General features: G+C 40.0%; 1 protein-coding gene across 2 annotated transcripts in view; it reads left to right on the top strand.

Moving 5' to 3' along the window:
• Positions 1-17,978, top strand: part of BBS1 (Bardet-Biedl syndrome 1) — a 1,329,035-nt gene that overhangs the window by 33,153 nt on the left and 1,277,904 nt on the right. For both annotated transcript variants that reach the window (XM_044078217.1, XM_044078216.1), the window contains exons 2-3: positions 12,482-12,558; positions 12,783-12,817. In XM_044078217.1, the coding sequence (XP_043934152.1) occupies positions 12,482-12,558; positions 12,783-12,817 (112 nt within the window). The remainder of the gene's footprint in view (positions 1-12,481; positions 12,559-12,782; positions 12,818-17,978) is intronic.

Below are 17,978 nucleotides of genomic sequence, written 5' to 3'. Positions count from 1 at the left end.
AGCCAGCCTTTGTCTTAAGCATACCTGACATGGTGCTGAAAAATGAGAGGTCTGAAAGGGGTCCCACAAGCCTGTTATACACTGAAACCTGTTTGGGTATCCGATTCCTTATTTTGCACTTGAATGCTTCATGTAGATTTACTTAATTTGTACAAAAGGAGTAAAAAGGTTTTGGGTTACTTCATTTGAATTGTGGCTGTTCTGCAGTGCTGTTTCCTGTTTTGTCTCACTTTGTGTTCCCACTGCTTTTGGTAATATGAGGGCACTGACGATTCCGGTCTTAGTTGTGCATGGCAAGGTGGTCAAAGCTGACAAGGGAATTAAAAAAAAAAAATCGAACAGAAATAGAAAGATAGGGTCTCATAAAAGGAGATTGGGGACAATATTCTTCTCTGAAAATAAGTATTTCAGGAAACTTTTGATGTTATGTCGTCCATCTCACCTTCCTTCTTTCTGGTTGGGTTCGGAGGCGATCTCGGCTCTGACTCGGCCACTTCTGAAGCTTGAAGAGTCCTTACTGGCTGAATGCTAACTCTTTATCCCAGCATGCACAGCGGCAGCTACCCAGATCTTGTTTGTCGCTTGCAGCATCGAGATTATCTTCTGTTGGCTCAGACTAAGTAGTGTATTTTCCTGTCAAAATTATTTGTTTAGACTAATTTCCTTAGAGTTTAGAGTTTTTTATGCTTTATCACCCCTATCCTTATTTCAGTTGTTTGCTGTTGTTAGGCTGTCATTTTCTCTCAGTCCTTTTTTCTGTGTGTTGTCGGTGGCCCGTTCCTTTCTTGAGGGTTGTTGTCTTGTCCCTTTATCCCTCTTTCTACTTAGGGAAAAACCGTTTTAGTTAGAGACTTTCTCCCTTTGGGAGCAGTAGCCGTTTAACTTAGAGGCTTCCCCCTCCTTTTCTTTCCCTCCTTTCTTTCTTAAAAAAAACCACTTTCTTTTTTGTTGTTTCTCCCTTTTTTGTAGTTTATGATGTCTAAAGACTTAAGAAATTTGACTTGTGTTGCCAAAAAATGTCCCGTACGGATGGCACACTAATTGTATTATTGTTTAGGTGCGGTCCATCTGCAGGTCTCTGTTCTTTTTGCCATGCCTTCAGTGCACGGGTTTTGCAGGATAGGCGCAACAAACTGATATTGAGTGTTTTAATAAAACCTCAGGTTGAGGTTGCATCGGATACTCGGCTTTCTAAAAAATCTGATGACAAACTGGCAACTTCTTCGGCTCCCCCTTCGGTGCCTTCAAAGTCAACATCTACTGACCCTTCAGAGAGGATTGTTGGCTGTGAAGAGTCCTTTTCTCCGGCGGCTCTATCTATTGTTTTGGAGCCATCCCGGAGTCAAAAGAGATGAAGATCTTCTTTGGACCCGGTGAGATCTGTGCCTCAATCTCCACTCTTGCAGTCATTGGCAGGTAGTCACTGGTCCTCAGCCCACTCCTCTCAATCATCCAGGAGTTTATCAGATGATGATGTGGAGAGAGTGGTGAAGAAGCTGCTCAAGACATGGGTATTTGTTCAGTTATTGTCGGGCCCAGCCCAGAAGGAATTGGCGCCTTTGAACCAGTCCTTGTCTCTATTCCTCTCCGGCTGCTTCCAGTTCGGAGCCAGAGTGCATGGAAGTAGTAGTGGTGGAACCAGTGGTTCCGACAACTCTTGCCTTGTTGGTTCTGACATTCGCTCCGACCACCTTGACAGTCTGCACCGTTGAGGGGTCTGGGCACAGAGACTCAATCGTCAGCTCCGAGGGGTGAAGTGACATCGGAACCTTGTCCGACCCCACTCTCCCTCTCAGAGCCTCGGCGCAGATGAGTTCAGCTCCCACATCTGCTTCGGAGCCGTCACCTTCGGTGCGGAGGAGGTCTCCAGGCTCCTTGGAGCCGGACCATCCCTCCATTTCGGATCGCGGCACCTTTGAGGTGATGAGTGTGCTGTCCACTGAGACAGGCCCACCTTTGACTCCATTGCCTCCATCCCCATCGATACCGGTGTCTGCCTCGGATCCTTCTCTTCGTCCCAAGCGTAGGGAACCGATGCCACAGGACAACCCCTCTTCTTCCGAGCATGCTCAGAAGAGGTTCCCAGGAAGAAAAAATGTAAGAGGAAACATGTGGACTCCCCTAAGTCCATCACCTCTGACACGGACTTGGATGCCTCGGAAGGGTCCCCAAGGTCCCCCTCTGAAGATGTCTCATTCTCAGACATCCTGGAAATCCTTAGGCAGAAGGGAAACTGGAAGTCCCTTGCCCCTTCTGAGGATGAGTCCATGTAGCTGAGCGCATTCGGTTCCCGACCTTCCACCTCCTGGGTGTCTTCGCCTTTCAACCCACTTTTGTTTGTAGTGAGTCGAAAGGCGTGGGGTGCTCCAGAGACCATGGAGCCCGTTCTGAGAAGGCCAAACAAATTCATGACCACACCAGACGACAAGACCTTTCTCACCAAAGGTGTACCAGTTGATGCTATGGTGGTGGCAGCAGCCACCATGAAGGAACTCGCGGAGACTTCCTCTTCTATCCCCCCCTCCCAAACAAGGAGTCTAGAGCCATGGGATAGATATGGGAAGTGTGTTTTCTCTTCAGCAGCCTTTACTCTTCAGTTGCTGAACTATTTAACACATTTCACATGACTTTAGAGGGATCTCCTTAAAGAACTGGGAGATACCCTCCAGGATCCTTCAGCTGAGGGAGCGGCTTCCAAGTCGGCTAACCAGCTAGCGACCCTAATCTCCATTGTCAACTCCTCCATGTGCTTGATTTCTTACGCAGCAGATGGAGCGAGTAGGGCTGCAGGCACAAGTGTGGCTCTTCGCAGACATTCCTGGCTGCGCCTTTGTCAATTTATGGAGCCCTTCAAGTCCTCCTTTACGAACTTCCCCTTTCACGGCTTGGCCTTGTTCAGGCTGCAAGTTCGAGAGACTCTTACCAGGAGTAAACAAGATGGCAAAACTCTCTCTGCCATAGTAGTTAGTTTTTCCACTCCATCTCGGCCTTATCCCAAAGGCCAAAAGAGTGGCAAAATGTGGTTCCGTAAATCACAGGGAGCTTTGCCAGACACTCGTGGAGATAATTCCCCCAGAGGCAGAGGGGGAAGTAACGGGAGACGCCGACCTCGTGGCAGGGGTCCGCAACAGGGTGACAGGGATACGTTCTCTGCCAGGCCCTTTCAGAATCCCTGAAGGATTGCCTGGCTGCCCACCTCTGGAGGCAGTCAGGGGAAGAATATCACTGTACCCAAGAGCCTGGCAAGATATAACAGAAGTTATTTAGTGGTTTGAATCCATATAAAGATAATGTAAAGTTCTTTCAACGATTTGTGGATGACTGTTTTTTGATTTTGGGGGGGCACGTTACAGGATTTGAATGATTTTATGCTGTACATCAATTCAATCTCATCTTTTTTGAAGTTCAAAATGTGTTCATCTGAAATTACTATTAATTTTTTAGATATCAACTTGAGTCTTGACGGTGGTACACTTAGAACAAGCCTCCATAGAAAGGAAGTCTGTGCAGGAAGGTACACTCATGCAAGTAGTATGCATGCGCCACATGTTTTTAGAGGTACTGTCAGGTCTCAATTTTATAGAGCCAGTAGGTTTAACATGGAAGATCCTAGCTTCTCTGAACAGCTGAATGAGATGATAGCTAATTTTACTAACAGTGGTTATGATGCTACCACCTTAAATAATGAGAAACTAAATGTGCTAGAGGAAAGGAAGTCGAGGGTAGCCCCTGTTATGTTAAATGATGCCATAGAAACACAAGCTGTTGGCTTGCCCAATGTGTCCATCCAGAATGAGATGAAAGTAAGATACGTTACTTCGTTTAGTACAAAAACACCATGTATTAAACGTATTATCCATAAGAATTGTGTAATCTTGATGGCATCTGAAGAGTTAAAAGCAATGCTGGGCAATGTCCCATTTTTTGCATATCGTAACATGAGAACCCTCAAGAGTGTCCTCTGTTACAAAGATTTTCCTACAAATATCACAACACATCCATCCAGCATTATGGGCACACGAAAATGTTATAACTGCTCGTGCTGTGATGACATTGATGATGAACATTTAGGTATCTTTGAACACCCAGTCAGTAAGAGGCTGTTTAGGTTCAATGTAACTGCTACTTGTGTTACCACCCACGTGGTTTACCTTGCTACCTGTGTATTATGCAACTCTTTCTGTGTGGGTAAAACCACGCGTAAACTTAAAGATAGGATCACAGAACACAAGTCTGAAATCCGAAGATGTGTGGACACTAATGCTTTATATAAACACAGGCTATGTTTTGGTGAACAGCATGTATTTAAATTTAAAGCTATAGACCATGTTTCACCCTCACCCAGAGGTGGTGATATCAATAACAAATTAGAAATTAAAGAATATGACTGGATAATTAGATTGATGGGTGACTCCCCCCCCCTGGTTTGAATAATACTGTCAGCCTTAAACCTATTTTGGTCAGAATGAGTAGATCTAGATTATGAGATTTTCTCTTTATGTATATGAGTGTACATGTGACTTTTAGGTTAAAACTTTGCTTTTTTTAAAAATATACATTCTTCCTTTTTTTAAAAAATACACATTCTTCCTTTTTAAATGTTTTTTGTTTTCATGTATGCATTATGCTGTTGCATTTTTTAGCTTTGCATATTTATTTATTTCTACATGTTTTCTTTTAATGATTGGGTCATGTGACTTTTGGCTGCCGGTCATATGACTTTTTTAGACCTATATATACTCTGCATTTGCATTTGTATTTTCAGTATTGATAAAGGATTTTATCCGAAAGCTTTGCTCCTCACATTAAAGTGGTTTTTCTACTGAGAACGTTGTTTGTCTTGCTGGACCTCTTGGCATTTGTGTTTAAGATATAGCAGAAGACCAGTGGGTAAGGTGCATAATATCCATGGGTTACAAAATTCCCTTCTCCCAAACACCCCCAATAAGTCAAAAATCATCAATCCCAGATGTTCCTCCCAATCTTTGGGATCAAGCAGCCATAGAAGTAAAAACTTTGCTGCAAAAAAGAGCCATTCAGGAAATCCCTACAGACCAGATTGAATCCAGAACTTACTCAAGGTTCTTTTTAGTTCCAAAGAAGACAGGGGACTGGAGATCAGTCTTGGATCTCAGCAAGTTAAACAGGTCAATAAAGAAGGCCAAGTTCTGGATGGTGACACTGCAGTCCATTGTACCCTTTTTGGGTCAGGACGATTGGATGTGCTCTATCGCTCTCCAGGACGCGTGCTACCATATAAAAATGGACAGGCGGTCCAGGAGACATTTACGCTTCCGGCTGGGAGCCAGTCATTACCAATTCAGAGCTCTGCCCTTTGGTCTCACCACAGCCCCCAGGGTGTTCACCAAATGCATGGCAGTAGTGACGGCTCACCTGAGATGTTTGGGATTCCAGGTGTTTCCTTATCTAGATGACTGGCTCCTCACTGCCACCACTGAGCATCACCTCTTAAGGGCCAGGAACCACACGATTCACACTTGTGCATGCCTAGGAATCACAATAAATTAAGAAAAATCTGCCTTGTTGCCCTCTCAGTGTATTACTTTCATAGGCGCTCAACTAAATACAAGAGACATAATAGCCAAGCTCCCACAAGAAAGAGTGCTTGCCATTCGAAGTCAGGTCTCTCTCCTCTTGTCAAAGCAAAGGTTCAGCCTCGATTTGTCCTAAAGGTCTTGGGTTTGATGGCGGCTGCCATTACTCTAGTTCCATTAGCCCGTTACCATATGAGGATTCTCCAATGGCTCCTCTTTACTCAGTGGTTGTATCAGGACTTACCATTGTCACATATTAATCACAGATGCTTGCAAGAAAGATCTACAGTGGCGGCTCCACTCTCCCCTACTCACTCTATGCAGACCATTTGTAGCCCCTCATCTGGTAGCCACAATTACCACAGACGCTTCCCAGATAGGGTGGGGGGGTATTATCTGGGACAGACAGTCCAAGGAACTTGGGAACCTCACAAATACCATTTGTACATCAATGTCCTGGAGATGAGAGTGGTGCTATTAGCATTGCAAGCACTGCACGACTCTCTCCCTTTGGGCTATATAGCTGTTCAGACTGACATGTCAGTAGTGTGGTACATCAACAAACAGGGTGGAACCAGATCTTACCCCTTATCTTGAGAGGTCCTTCGAGTATGGCAATGGGCGATCTCTTCTCACGTTTTCTGGTTGCAACGCACATTCCAAGGAAGCCCAACGTGATAGCGGACAAGCTTAGCAGGGCAATTCTCATGCCCCACTAGTGGTCTCTGAAACAAGATATGGCGAATATGATCTTCCGCAGATGGGGCCAGCCATGCTGCAGTCTTTTTGCCTCTCACATAAACAACAAATGCAGCAGCTGCTTTGCCCTAGTTCCCCCACCGGGACAGTCACCCAGATCACTGCTCCACGATTGCCCCCCCCCGGGATTCTTTACGCTTTTCCCCCCTTTCCCTTAATTCCAAAAGTTCTTCAGAAAGCAAAATCGATGAGTCGCAAGCTGATCCTCATTTCTTCTTACTGGCCTCGTCAGATATGGTTTCCATTCCTTTGGCATTACCTGAGAGAGGACCCTTGGATTCTGGACCCGGTTCCAGACCTCCTGACACATCAGTCGGGCGCTCTTCATCCTTCCATTCAAACTCTCAAACTGAAAGCGTGGTTTCTATACTTCCGATCCTAGCCAGGCTCCCTGATATCACCTGTGGTTCAACATATCTTAGTCTCTTCCAATAAACCAACTATTAGGAAACTTTACGCTAGTAAATGGAAGAGGTTCTCCTTCTGGGCAGAGCAAAAAGACATTGATCCCTTTACAGCTCCAATTGCAAAAGTCTTGGACTTCCTGGCAGAAACCTTTGAAAATGGAGCAGCGGCTGCTACGATTCATGTTCAACTCGCTGCTATTTCTAATTTTCATGTTGGCCTTCTAGGTTCTAACGTCATGTCCCTTAAGTTATGTAAGGCCTTTTTGAAAGGTGCTACACTATTAAGACCTCCTATCCGAGAACCTCTCCATCCTTGGGATTTAAACTTGGTACTAGCTGCTCTGATCCTTCCTCCCATTGAACCAGCCACTTCTTGTCCACTAAAGTTCTCATCATGGAAGACCCTCTTCCTGATTGCTGTTGCATCAGCTAGGCGTGTTTCAGAGTAACGGGCACTTTCCATCCGCCCGCCGTATATGATCTTTTATAAGGATATAGAGTATCTCTTGGAACTAATCCTTCCTTTTTACCAAAAGTCTGCTCAGAGTATAATTTGAATCAATCAATTGAACTTCCTGTTTTCTTTCCAATTATGGCAACAAGGTAGAGTACAAATTACATCAATTGGATGTCCCCAGGCAGGTACGTTTTTATCTTCAAAGGACCAAGGACATCAGAAAATCAGATTAGCTGTTTGTATCCTTCTCTCAGAGCAAGCAAGGCTCACCAGTTTCCAAAGTGACTCCTTCAAAATGGCTGTCCAATACTATTACTTATGCTTATGAGTCTCGGAATGTGTCAGTCCCGGGAAAAGTGAGGGAACATTCCATTAGGTCCTTGGCTACCTCCATAGTTTTTCAAGCTAAGCTTCCTTTAGATACTATTTGTGCGGCAGCAGCACGGGCTACTCCCTATAACTTCATTACTTATTACAGAGTGGACATGTCCTCTTGGAGCAGGGCATCCTTAGGTTCCACAGTTCTGAAGTATCTTTTCCAGTGAGACACTCAGGATTTAGGTGCTGGGGATGCTATCCCAACCAGAAAGAAGGAAGGCGAGATGGACAACATAACATGAAGTTATTTCCTTACCATAACGTTCCATGTTTGTTGTCCTTTATCTCACCTTCCTTCTTGCGTCCCTCCCTCCTTCCCCCATTCTGGATGATTGAGAGGAATTTCCCCCCCTTTTTTTTTTGCTGATCTGGCTGAGTTTCCTTTGCTTTCAGCCTTTGGTATACTCCTTGTTACCGTGGTTGTCCTGTTGTTGTCTGTACAAGGAGGCTTTATTGTTTAGTTACCTCTTTTATTGGGTAATTCATAATTTTCCTATCTAGTGGTTAGTTCTCGCAAACGAGATCTGGGTAGCTACCGCTATGCATGCTGGGATAAGGGGTTAGCCTCGAGCCAGTAAGGACTCTTCGAGCTTTAGAAGTGGCCAAGTTGGAGCCAAGATCAGCTCCGAACCCAACCAGCAAGAAGGAAGGCGAGATAAAGGACAACAAACCTGGAATGGTATGGTAAGAAAATAACTTCTTTTTTAGACAGCTAGGCTTTGCAAAATGGAATTGGAATTCAGGCATCGATGGATAAATCATAACTGAATGGAGTTTTCACAATACCATGTCACACCTTATACATATTAAATTCATTTTTACTGCTTCATCATCGTTTGTTGTATCACACTACATTCAGAATTTCCGGTGGGAACTTCATGGTTCATGTAGTGTGTAGTGCAGGCTTATTGTATATTTGAATCTGACACAAGAACTTTCTAGCTTTAACTAAATGGATAAAATGTGTGCAGAAAGTATTGGTAACAGACACTGAGTTAGGTACTTGGTGATAACCAACTTAAGACTTTTAATACCAATTTCAGAGTTTGTAGAAATGGTGTTACATAGAGTCACAGGTTTGACAGATTTTCTTCTGCTCTGGCTGTTGATTCTGGTATCTCTGCCATTAGATGTTGAAACAGGTGATGACGATGTTGATGAGTAGAAGGGTGAGGTCAAGGGTGAAAAAGTGCATGTCCATATAGTATGCCCACCTGTGTATGTATTTACATATTTATAGTATGTGCAGTAGCCTAAGCTATTTGGGTTATATCATGCCAAGGATATGACCAACCAGCCAGCTTTTCAAAGCTTGAGTGCCTTCTACTCGCTGTAACTGTCAGGAGCTTATGCAGAGCTCCATATAAAAGGCAGAGAGCCAAAAAATAGAGTTTTTTTGCCACAAAAGTGTGCTTCCCTGTGGGCTTTGTGGAGCTGATGGTCAGCTAGCATTATTTTGAGGCTGGGCAGATAATTTCCTTTTGGGGAGAAACTTTTCTGAAAAATGTGTTTGTCTGTGAAAACTTACTTATCTTTAGCCAGCAAATGTTATGTTTTAGGCTGTCTTTACATGTAAATCAATTGGGAAAGCTTGTATGAAAAAAAGTTGAAATACTTTTGACTATATTTTCTTCATCGCTGGGATAGAATTGTAGATTTGGGGACTGAATTTGAATTTAAAACTTTTTATTTCAAAACTTGACTTAAATGGCCACTTGCTTTATCAACTTGAATGGACTGTGCTATCCCCTGGTATTCTTTTCAGCTGAACTATGGAGCAGATATTGGTCATCTCATTCGTTGTTCCTTCCTTCTTCCCTCCATTTACAAGAAGTATATTTCATGGGAGTCTTGGGTCCTGCCAGCTTTACACCGTCTCCGCTGCTGTTGGGTAATGCTGCTGTTGCTAGATTGGGTTTCTCGGACCATTTATCATTGTCTCTCATCCCTCAGGTGTAGCACTTACAGCTGCTAAGTACTGAGAGTTAGTCATGTCCTCTGCAGCTGTTCATTAGCTTTTGCCAAGCAAGGGAGAAACGCTCTTGTCAGTCTCAGAGAAAGTAGCAGATAACTAACCAAATAAATAAATAACCAGATAAATAACCAAAAAATAAGGCACCAGGTAGCAAACCAACTTTAATGAACACACAAAAAACAACAAAACGCCTTAAACTAGACCACAGCATATTCGTCAGCAACTTCATCAGATGAGCATACCAACAAAAATGAGTCCTTTATATATAGTCCTTAATAGGTCCGTTAAGTAACCATTCCACAGTTAGACATATTAACAAACTAAAATGTTTAAAAGGTGTCATAGGAAACGATGCATGCAGATCCTGTCTGAATAGAACTACCATTCAGTACAAGTGTAAAAGTAATAAGTAATACTTTAGCTAGATATGGGATGTAAATTCACATTAAATACATTTAAAAACATTAAAAAAACATTTAAAACTTTCATATAAAAAATGCTGATAAAAGTGAACAATAGTAAATCTGTAAAAGCCTGCTGTTTAGAGATCTTAATGAAACAGTGACATCTACTGGCCAAAAGTTGTAGAGGAATAATAAAAATCAAGTTTAGCAGCTCTTAATTTGACTGGTTTCAAAGAATCCATGTCATTTAACCCAGGGTGTTACACCAACTGCCAATACAGCTCTCTGTACTCCAAGTGTGTCTCCCAGGGACCACAACTGGGATCAATTGGTAGTACCTCAATCACAAAAAAATAAAAATATCTTCCTGAACAGTCTAAGGTGTGTTTATATAAAGCATTGTTTAAGTTCATCTTTTTTATATCATACCTATGCTCGTACATTCTGGATTTTAATTTTCTTTCAGTTTTGCCAATGTAAAATGCCTCACAGTTCCCACATAAGGCTAAATAAACCAAACCATTTGTATTACAGTTGGCAAAACCTAAGGTTTTAAAAGATCTATTTCTGGCTTTTAAAAATCATGTACCCCTTTTACTGGGATTATAACTACCAGCCTTGCCAGGCCCATTCTCCAGAATGTTTTTAATAGTGAGCCCTTTTCTATATACACATGTAAGTTTTGTATTAAAAATATATTGCAAGTCAGAAGTACTAGCAAACCTACTCCATTCATCCTCTATAATACTTCTGACCATTCTAGCTTCTCCATCATAGGTTAGTACCAAAGCACTGTTGTACGCATTCTCTACATTAGCCTTTGTTGAATGGGTACTGCTCAGATCCACAGTGTCATTGCCAAAAATAGGGGTAAACTTAGTTTTCCTAGCTGCAGACACTTCTTCTTCAAGCACCTCCGTAAGTAATGATTCTGGGTAACCCCTAGCTTTAAAAAACTCAAAAAAATATTTACTTTCATTTAAAAATCATTATCATCAGATGTCATGCGCACAAACTTGCCTTTTACCACCCTTTTCTTCTGGTGGTACAGGTGGGCACTAGTATAATATAGGTATGAATTTGAAAATGTCATTTTTCTATATACCCTGGTTTTAAAACCACCATTAATTTTATTAATGCAGACGTCCAGGTATCTCATTTCATCTTGATACATTACATATGTAAATCTTAAAAATTCAGTAGAATTTGATAATATCTAAAAAATTCCAAGAAACCTGTCCACCGTCTTTCTCCAAAACAAACAAATATCATCCAAAAAACGACCATAAAAGCTCCAACACTTGTTAAAATCACTATTAAAAACATATTTCTTTTCCCAATAAGATAATGTGATGTTAGCATAAGTTGGGGCACAATGGGCCCCCATAGCTACACCTCTTAGCTGTTTAAAAAATTCACCCTCAAAAAAAAAAAAAATTGTTCTTTAAAATCACATCCATCAAGATTAGACACACTCAACAGTCATAAGTAATGTCCTTACTGTCAAATAAAACTTCTTACAACCATTCTAAACCCGTATCATGAGGGATAGAAGAAAACAAATCAACCACATCCTACAGAAATAAAAAACAAACTATCTGAATAAAGGCCAGAATTTAGTTTCTTCAAGTCCCAAGAATATTTTAACACATTTTCACCCACCATCGCTATTTTTTTCAGTTTTGAATCCACATATTTTGCTAAAGGGGCAGTTACTGAGCCTTCTGCCGAAACAATTGGCCTTAAAGGTGTTTTTTTTTCTGCTGTTTTATCCTTCAGAAAATGGAATTGCCAGACTCATATGTTGAAGATATTTTACCGGCTTTTTTGAGAACATGAGAATTTTAACTGTTAACCCGCTTTCTTTAGAAATAAAACAAGCAGTAACCCGCTCCTGGGTGTGGGTAATGCTGGATTTACCCACGATTGGTGTGGTTTGGTCTGGTCACGAGGGCGAAGCCCGAGTGGCCAAACAAAAACAACCATGGGTAAATCCAGCATTACACACACCCAGAAGTGGGTTATTGCTATTGTGCAATAACATTATTTAAGAAAAAAAATACTTTTCTTAAATAATGGCATTGTATAATGCCTCCGTGCTGCCCTTCCGCAGCTGTCCAGTATTCTTTAATAAGTTTGTAATAGCTTTCAAAAGTAGCATACTGACTTATGTAATGTTATTGAACATGCCCTTTTGCTGTTCATTGTATGTCACTGAAGTGGTGGAATATGTTTTTTAACTGTTTACAGATTTGCATTTTGATCAGTTGAACTCGCAGTATTAAGGAGCATTAGGTTATGAAAGCAGACGGCTACACATATGATGTTACTTGTGGTTTGGATGATTGGAATATATGCCAGAAGAGAGAGGTTAAGACTTTGAGAAGCTGCTGGCTAAGATATCCAATATGTTCTATCACTGAAATGTAAGGTAGAATAAAAAAGTAGCATGATTTAGTGCTAGGAATAAAACAAGTTTGCCTGCATTTTACATTCTTTGGTATTTTGAGTGTTCTTTCTGTAAAATCTCTGTTTTTTCACTGTAGTAATGAAGCTAGTTCCAAATGGCTGGATGCCTACTATGACCCAGTGGCCAACCTCTACACTTTCTCTTCCTGTACAGGTAAGATTTAGTCTGGCATGCAGGGTGGTGTTTTCAGTGCATCTCTTTTTATTTGACTGAGGCAGTAGTGCCTTATCTGTTTGTTATCTTGCAATCTGTGGTATTATTTACTTTTAATATGTATGAGCTGTGTGAAAAGTGCAATGGTTATTTTTCTTTCTTTTGCCTAATTATCAGTGAATTCACTGTTCTTTTCCCTCTCTCTCTCTTGCTCTTTTTAATAGCTCTTGCTGATCTTCATGGTGATGGGGAGTACAAGGTATGACTATTTTAATTAATCAACAAAAGATTCAGTTGCATTTGGAAAGTATAGACCTCTCTGTGTATGCATCTGTAAAGTTCTGTTAATTACTTTGTATAATTTCATTATTATTTAGATTTCATTATTTTGTCATTTTATCAAGTCTTTAGTGCTTTCAATTGTACTTTTTTCATGGTTGGACAAGTGGCTTTCATGGCTTCTTTTCATCATATTAGCTATCTAAAATAAATGAAGACCAGGTGGGTCCGGAAAGTATTGGATGAAAGACATAATTCTGTAAATATAAAACAATTTTTAGACAATACCGCCATGCAAAAATCCTTACTGTACCTTGAGCATATCTGGACAGCACCAGTAAAGGTACCACGTAAACATGACATTACACAGCAAAGAAGTGACAAGGTAAAAGAAAAGATGGTGGAGCTTGACTGCCCAGCTGTGTCTTGTTCTGCTAGTGTGTACTTGTATATATTTCTAATAATTTTGTGAACTTTATCCCTAGTTACATTATTTGTGTTACATTAGATTATATTTTTATAACGTATTTGGTCAGACTGCGACTACAGAAAAGTGCTTAGTTTTACCATCTCATTTGTCCATTGAACTTCACTGAAATGTATTAAATGTTGGAACAACATCTTAGGTTTGCCACGTGCCTGGCCTTGGTTTACTTGATTTACCTGCCTTGCTGTTTTACCTGCTCATTCTCATATTCCTTGTTTGGTCTCCGTCCAGTTTTTGTCTGTACTGTTTGAACTTTTGGGGTTTGGCAACCAGCTGACAGCTATTTTGCTTCAGTGTTTGTGGAACTGTTTTAGTACTGTTTTTTCTTCCTACAGCTTCAGCTTGTTGCAGTGGTTTTAGAAGTTCAAATACCCCACTGACAGCTGTTCTAGTTTTTCTGAACTCTCTTGAATTAAACTATTTTGAGCCAGTGAAAGCCTGTTTTCAACCTGTTTGCATGTTACTTCAGTGTTATAACTATTGCTGTTCCTGAAATGTGCCTGTTTTCCCCTGGGTTTGACTATATGCTGGCTGTATTTCCAGTGCGTTTGGACTATGTTTCTTCTTGTACTACAAGACTAGACATTCTGGTTCATCCTCCACAACTACTAGGACTAAAAACACCAGCATTCAGTCTGTTCGGCACTGATGAAACTTTCCCAGGCTTCAGCTTCTACCCTTTACCCTTGATTCCCTATCCTGTGCTGGTTTTCTCTTGGTTCTTTTTTTCCACTTAGTGCTGTTATAAGCTAAATTAAGTCTAGGATTATTTTTTTCTTTTTGGTGAAATTGTATATATTTAGAGACTTTTCCATCAGTTTTTCTAAAAGGGTGAAATAATCAGACGTAATGACTAGGTGACTATAGTTAAAAATATTAAATCCATTTTTAGTTAAAAGAACTCCATTGTAGCTAACCTGAATTGCTCTCTCTAATGTTTTCTTTTGTGTTTGCCCTTGTGCCTCGTGCTCCTGTTCCTGCTCATGTTCTATGGGTAATTGTAGCAACCTTGTGGGTACCAATTGTTGGCCCCATGTTCCTGACTTGTGCTTGTCAATTGGCCAGTCTTTCTGATCTCTGGAGTGAAAATCCTGATTCATGTTAATGTCATCTACTCCCATAGTGGGGTGTGTATATTCTTCTATAATAGTGTATATTACCCTTGCTAGGCACATGGAAAGTTGTGACAGTTACAACAGAATTTTTGTTTGGGATTTCGGATATAGTAGAAAAAGATCCTGGGGGTGGTCATTGGGAAATTTTTTTAGAATATAGAGAAGTAATGTGACAACTTAGGCTTAATGCAGCAACACCACCTGGTTTAAATGATAGCATTATTTTGCAGCCTGCACTTAAGTTTAAGGCTATGAAATTATAACATTTGGAACTAATTTTTTTGAATTTACAGTACACTTTTTATTTTTATATTTATCGTAATATTAACTTGGAGAACAACATTATTAATTTTAAATTTTTAACATTTTAATATTTTTTAAGTCCTATACTTTAAAGGAAGTCATTAGCATTTTGCCATGAATTCACCATTTTAGCAATTTCATGTATTCAGATAGTTGATCATTTGTATATTTATAATGGAAGCATTTTTAAATCTAAAATAGTACACTTATTTTTTTTTAATCAACATTCATTTTTATTCTCTACTTATTTTTTTTTTTAATTTTAATTCCATCAATTTCTTTTCACTAATTGAGGGGATGTTGAGGTTATAAAACGAAGAGGAAGTTATGTCATGGCATTCTGATGAAGTTCCCTGAGTGGGACGGAAGCGCTTAATCAATTGTTCACCTTTCAATTTAACTTTCATTAAAGTATTTTTTCATCTTGGGTTGTTTGTTTTATCTCACCAGGACTTCAATTGTGCTGTTTATCCAACTAAGACATTTGTATATTATAACTTTGATTGGCACTTACTGCTGTATGGGTTTTAAATGATAAGGTAGGGACAAGAATAAGATCTAGATGCCGTTATTAGTTGACGTTTGGAATTTGATTTGTGCTGGGAGTCTGTGATTGTAAGGGATGGGGATTCAGCTAGACTTTGTGAGTGACAAATGATTCTACATTTGTTCTATGCAAAAGGAACTAATGACTATGGATCTGTCAGCACTGGATCTCATTGTCTGTGGACTCTTACATTTCATTCCACATGATGTTCTTTCTCATGTTTGAATTTGGTTTTAAATATTGCATCAGTCAATCTGATTTTATAATTAATTGTGGCAAAAAGTCAGAACTTTTAATTTTAGTATATCAAACAAATCCTGAAAATCAACAAATTTCTTTTTTTCGGATTACGTAAGATCTTTTTTTCTAGGAATCGTGAGTTAATTCTGACAGAGAAACAAGACTTTACTGCTGAATACAGTAACATTTCCTCTGTGTTTAACCAATATTTCAGTGCAAATTGTCTCTCTTAATGGGCAAGCTGGCAAACGGTCTTGTGACCTAAGTTGATGTGCAGCGTGTGTGCTCATGTATAAATATATGCAGGCAGGATCATAGCATCACATTTTTTTTTTTAGTTCTTTTTGGTTGTCCATGCTTATTTCAGTTTATTCTATGTAGAAACTGAAACACACCACCACAGGCTACAAAAAAGTATGCTCTTCAGAATAAAATAAAAACGTTAATTATTGTGACTTACAACAAGACGTAAAAAGATAAAACAAAGCCCTTGTTGATTTGTATATGATAAGTGCTTTCGGCTAAAAGCCTTCCTCAGATCATACAGGATCTGGTTCCACAGGGATAAGATAAATGAATGAAACACCAATCATGTGGCTAAGTCCAAGCTAATACCTTTTTTTCAAACCAATGAGTTCACAGTCAATCAGAGACCTTGAGGAAAATGCAACCTCTTTGAAAAAACAGCACATACCAGGCTAAGGCAGCCTTGTCAGCACTAGTCAGTGTAGGTGTTTCTTCAGTTCATTCTTCCCCAGTAAATACTTAGGGTTTATATAAATAGGTATGGCTTATATGACTATAACATCAGTCCTTTTTGAATAAAACTTAAAAGAACTAGTAGTTCTAATTTCATTACTGAGACAGTCATTAATTAATTTCTTTTGGTTCAAACTGTCAAAAAAAATAAAGGACATAAAAACATAGTGGAAATTCTTTTTCTTATCTCAGTTTGTTGGTTGCTTCTAGCCTACTTCTTTAGTGGTGTTAAATAAGGGTGTTTTATATCTGCAAAAAAATAAGTAACAGTATTTGGTATTTTGGACTTTAATAAATGATGTCCTATGAGAAATTGACTGGTAAGCATTCTTTTAACTGGCAAATGTAGCCTCCAAGTTGCTGACTTGCATTGCTTTTGTGTAGGGGAAGTGCATGATAAAAAAAATTGTCTTCAGTGTTTTACTTTGTCATGTGCAGTGTGTGTGCGCACGAGGCACAAGAGCAAACACAGAAGAAAACATTAGAGAGAGCAATTCAGGTTAGCTTCAATAAAGTTTTTTTAACTAAAAATGGATTTAATATTTTTAACTGTAGTCACCTAGTCATTACGTCTGATTATTTCACCCTTTTAGAAAAACTGATGGAAAAAATCTCCAAATATATACAATTTCACCAAAAAGAAACAAAATGAATCCAAGACTTATTTTAGCTTATAACAGCACTAAGCTAGGACAGCACAGAATTTATTAGTACTTATGGAGTGTAAAAAACGGTGGGATATTTCCTCCAGCCCTAGTAGTTCTGTTTCTTCTGCTAAGAATCTTAAGAAAGCCAAATAATTCAGCAAGGGAAAGAGGGTACCTAAGTGGTAGTTTTCAGCCCTGTCCTCCACAAATATGAAAATGAATGGACACTGTTCAGTCTTTGCAGAGACAAGCCAGTGACACACTTAGGACTTCAGTTTGAAACAGAGTACATTATCAGATGTTGGAGTTAGTTTGCATATACCCAGTTTGAGACCGGACGCCTTCTCTGCTTTCCCTTTATTATCTGTAGTTCATATTTTAACAAGGATTTTTGGGGAGATTATATAGTTGGGGACAGCTGTTTTTTAGAAAGAAAGTGAAAAGACTTGGCATTTAAAAAGTTTGTAAACCATCGAGAAGATCAGTTTTCTGGACACCGTCTCCCATAACACTGAGGCTAGGCTTTGTTTCTGAATGAGTTCTTGCTTCAGAAACAGTCTATGCAGGTACAAGCAAGCAAACTCTGAGGGAATAGCTACTCAGTGCTGGAAGTCTAAACCTCAAAATGCACTCATTCGAGGCACTCCTTAAAATGGAGATCATCGACATCTGTGCAGTGACAGAGACCTGGTTCAAGGCTCCAGAGCGCTCCCCTGCACTACCAGGTTATAATTCATATCATACCTTTTGGCCACCTAACCTGGAACGAAACACTAAAGGTGGAGGCTTGTCCATATTCATTAAAGATATCCACACCTCCAGGCTAGTTGCTCAACATAATGCACCCGAAATTATCCAAGTGCAACTTACACTGGGCAAGACTGCAATCCAGGTTGTAACTTGTTACAGATCCCCCACCATGCCCCAGGATTCCCACTCTTCATTTATTAAGATACTGGAAAATATTAAGGTACAACCCAATACCTTAATTATGAGCGATTTCTACAACCCCACCATCAGCTGGGAAAACTACTCGTGTGCCA

This window comes from Protopterus annectens, chromosome 7.part0 (genome assembly GCF_019279795.1).
Source record: "Protopterus annectens isolate FY-2018-M chromosome 7.part0, PAN1.0, whole genome shotgun sequence".
Classification (NCBI taxonomy): domain Eukaryota; kingdom Metazoa; phylum Chordata; order Ceratodontiformes; family Protopteridae; genus Protopterus; species Protopterus annectens.
This window is presented reverse-complemented; position numbering and strand designations above follow the sequence as displayed.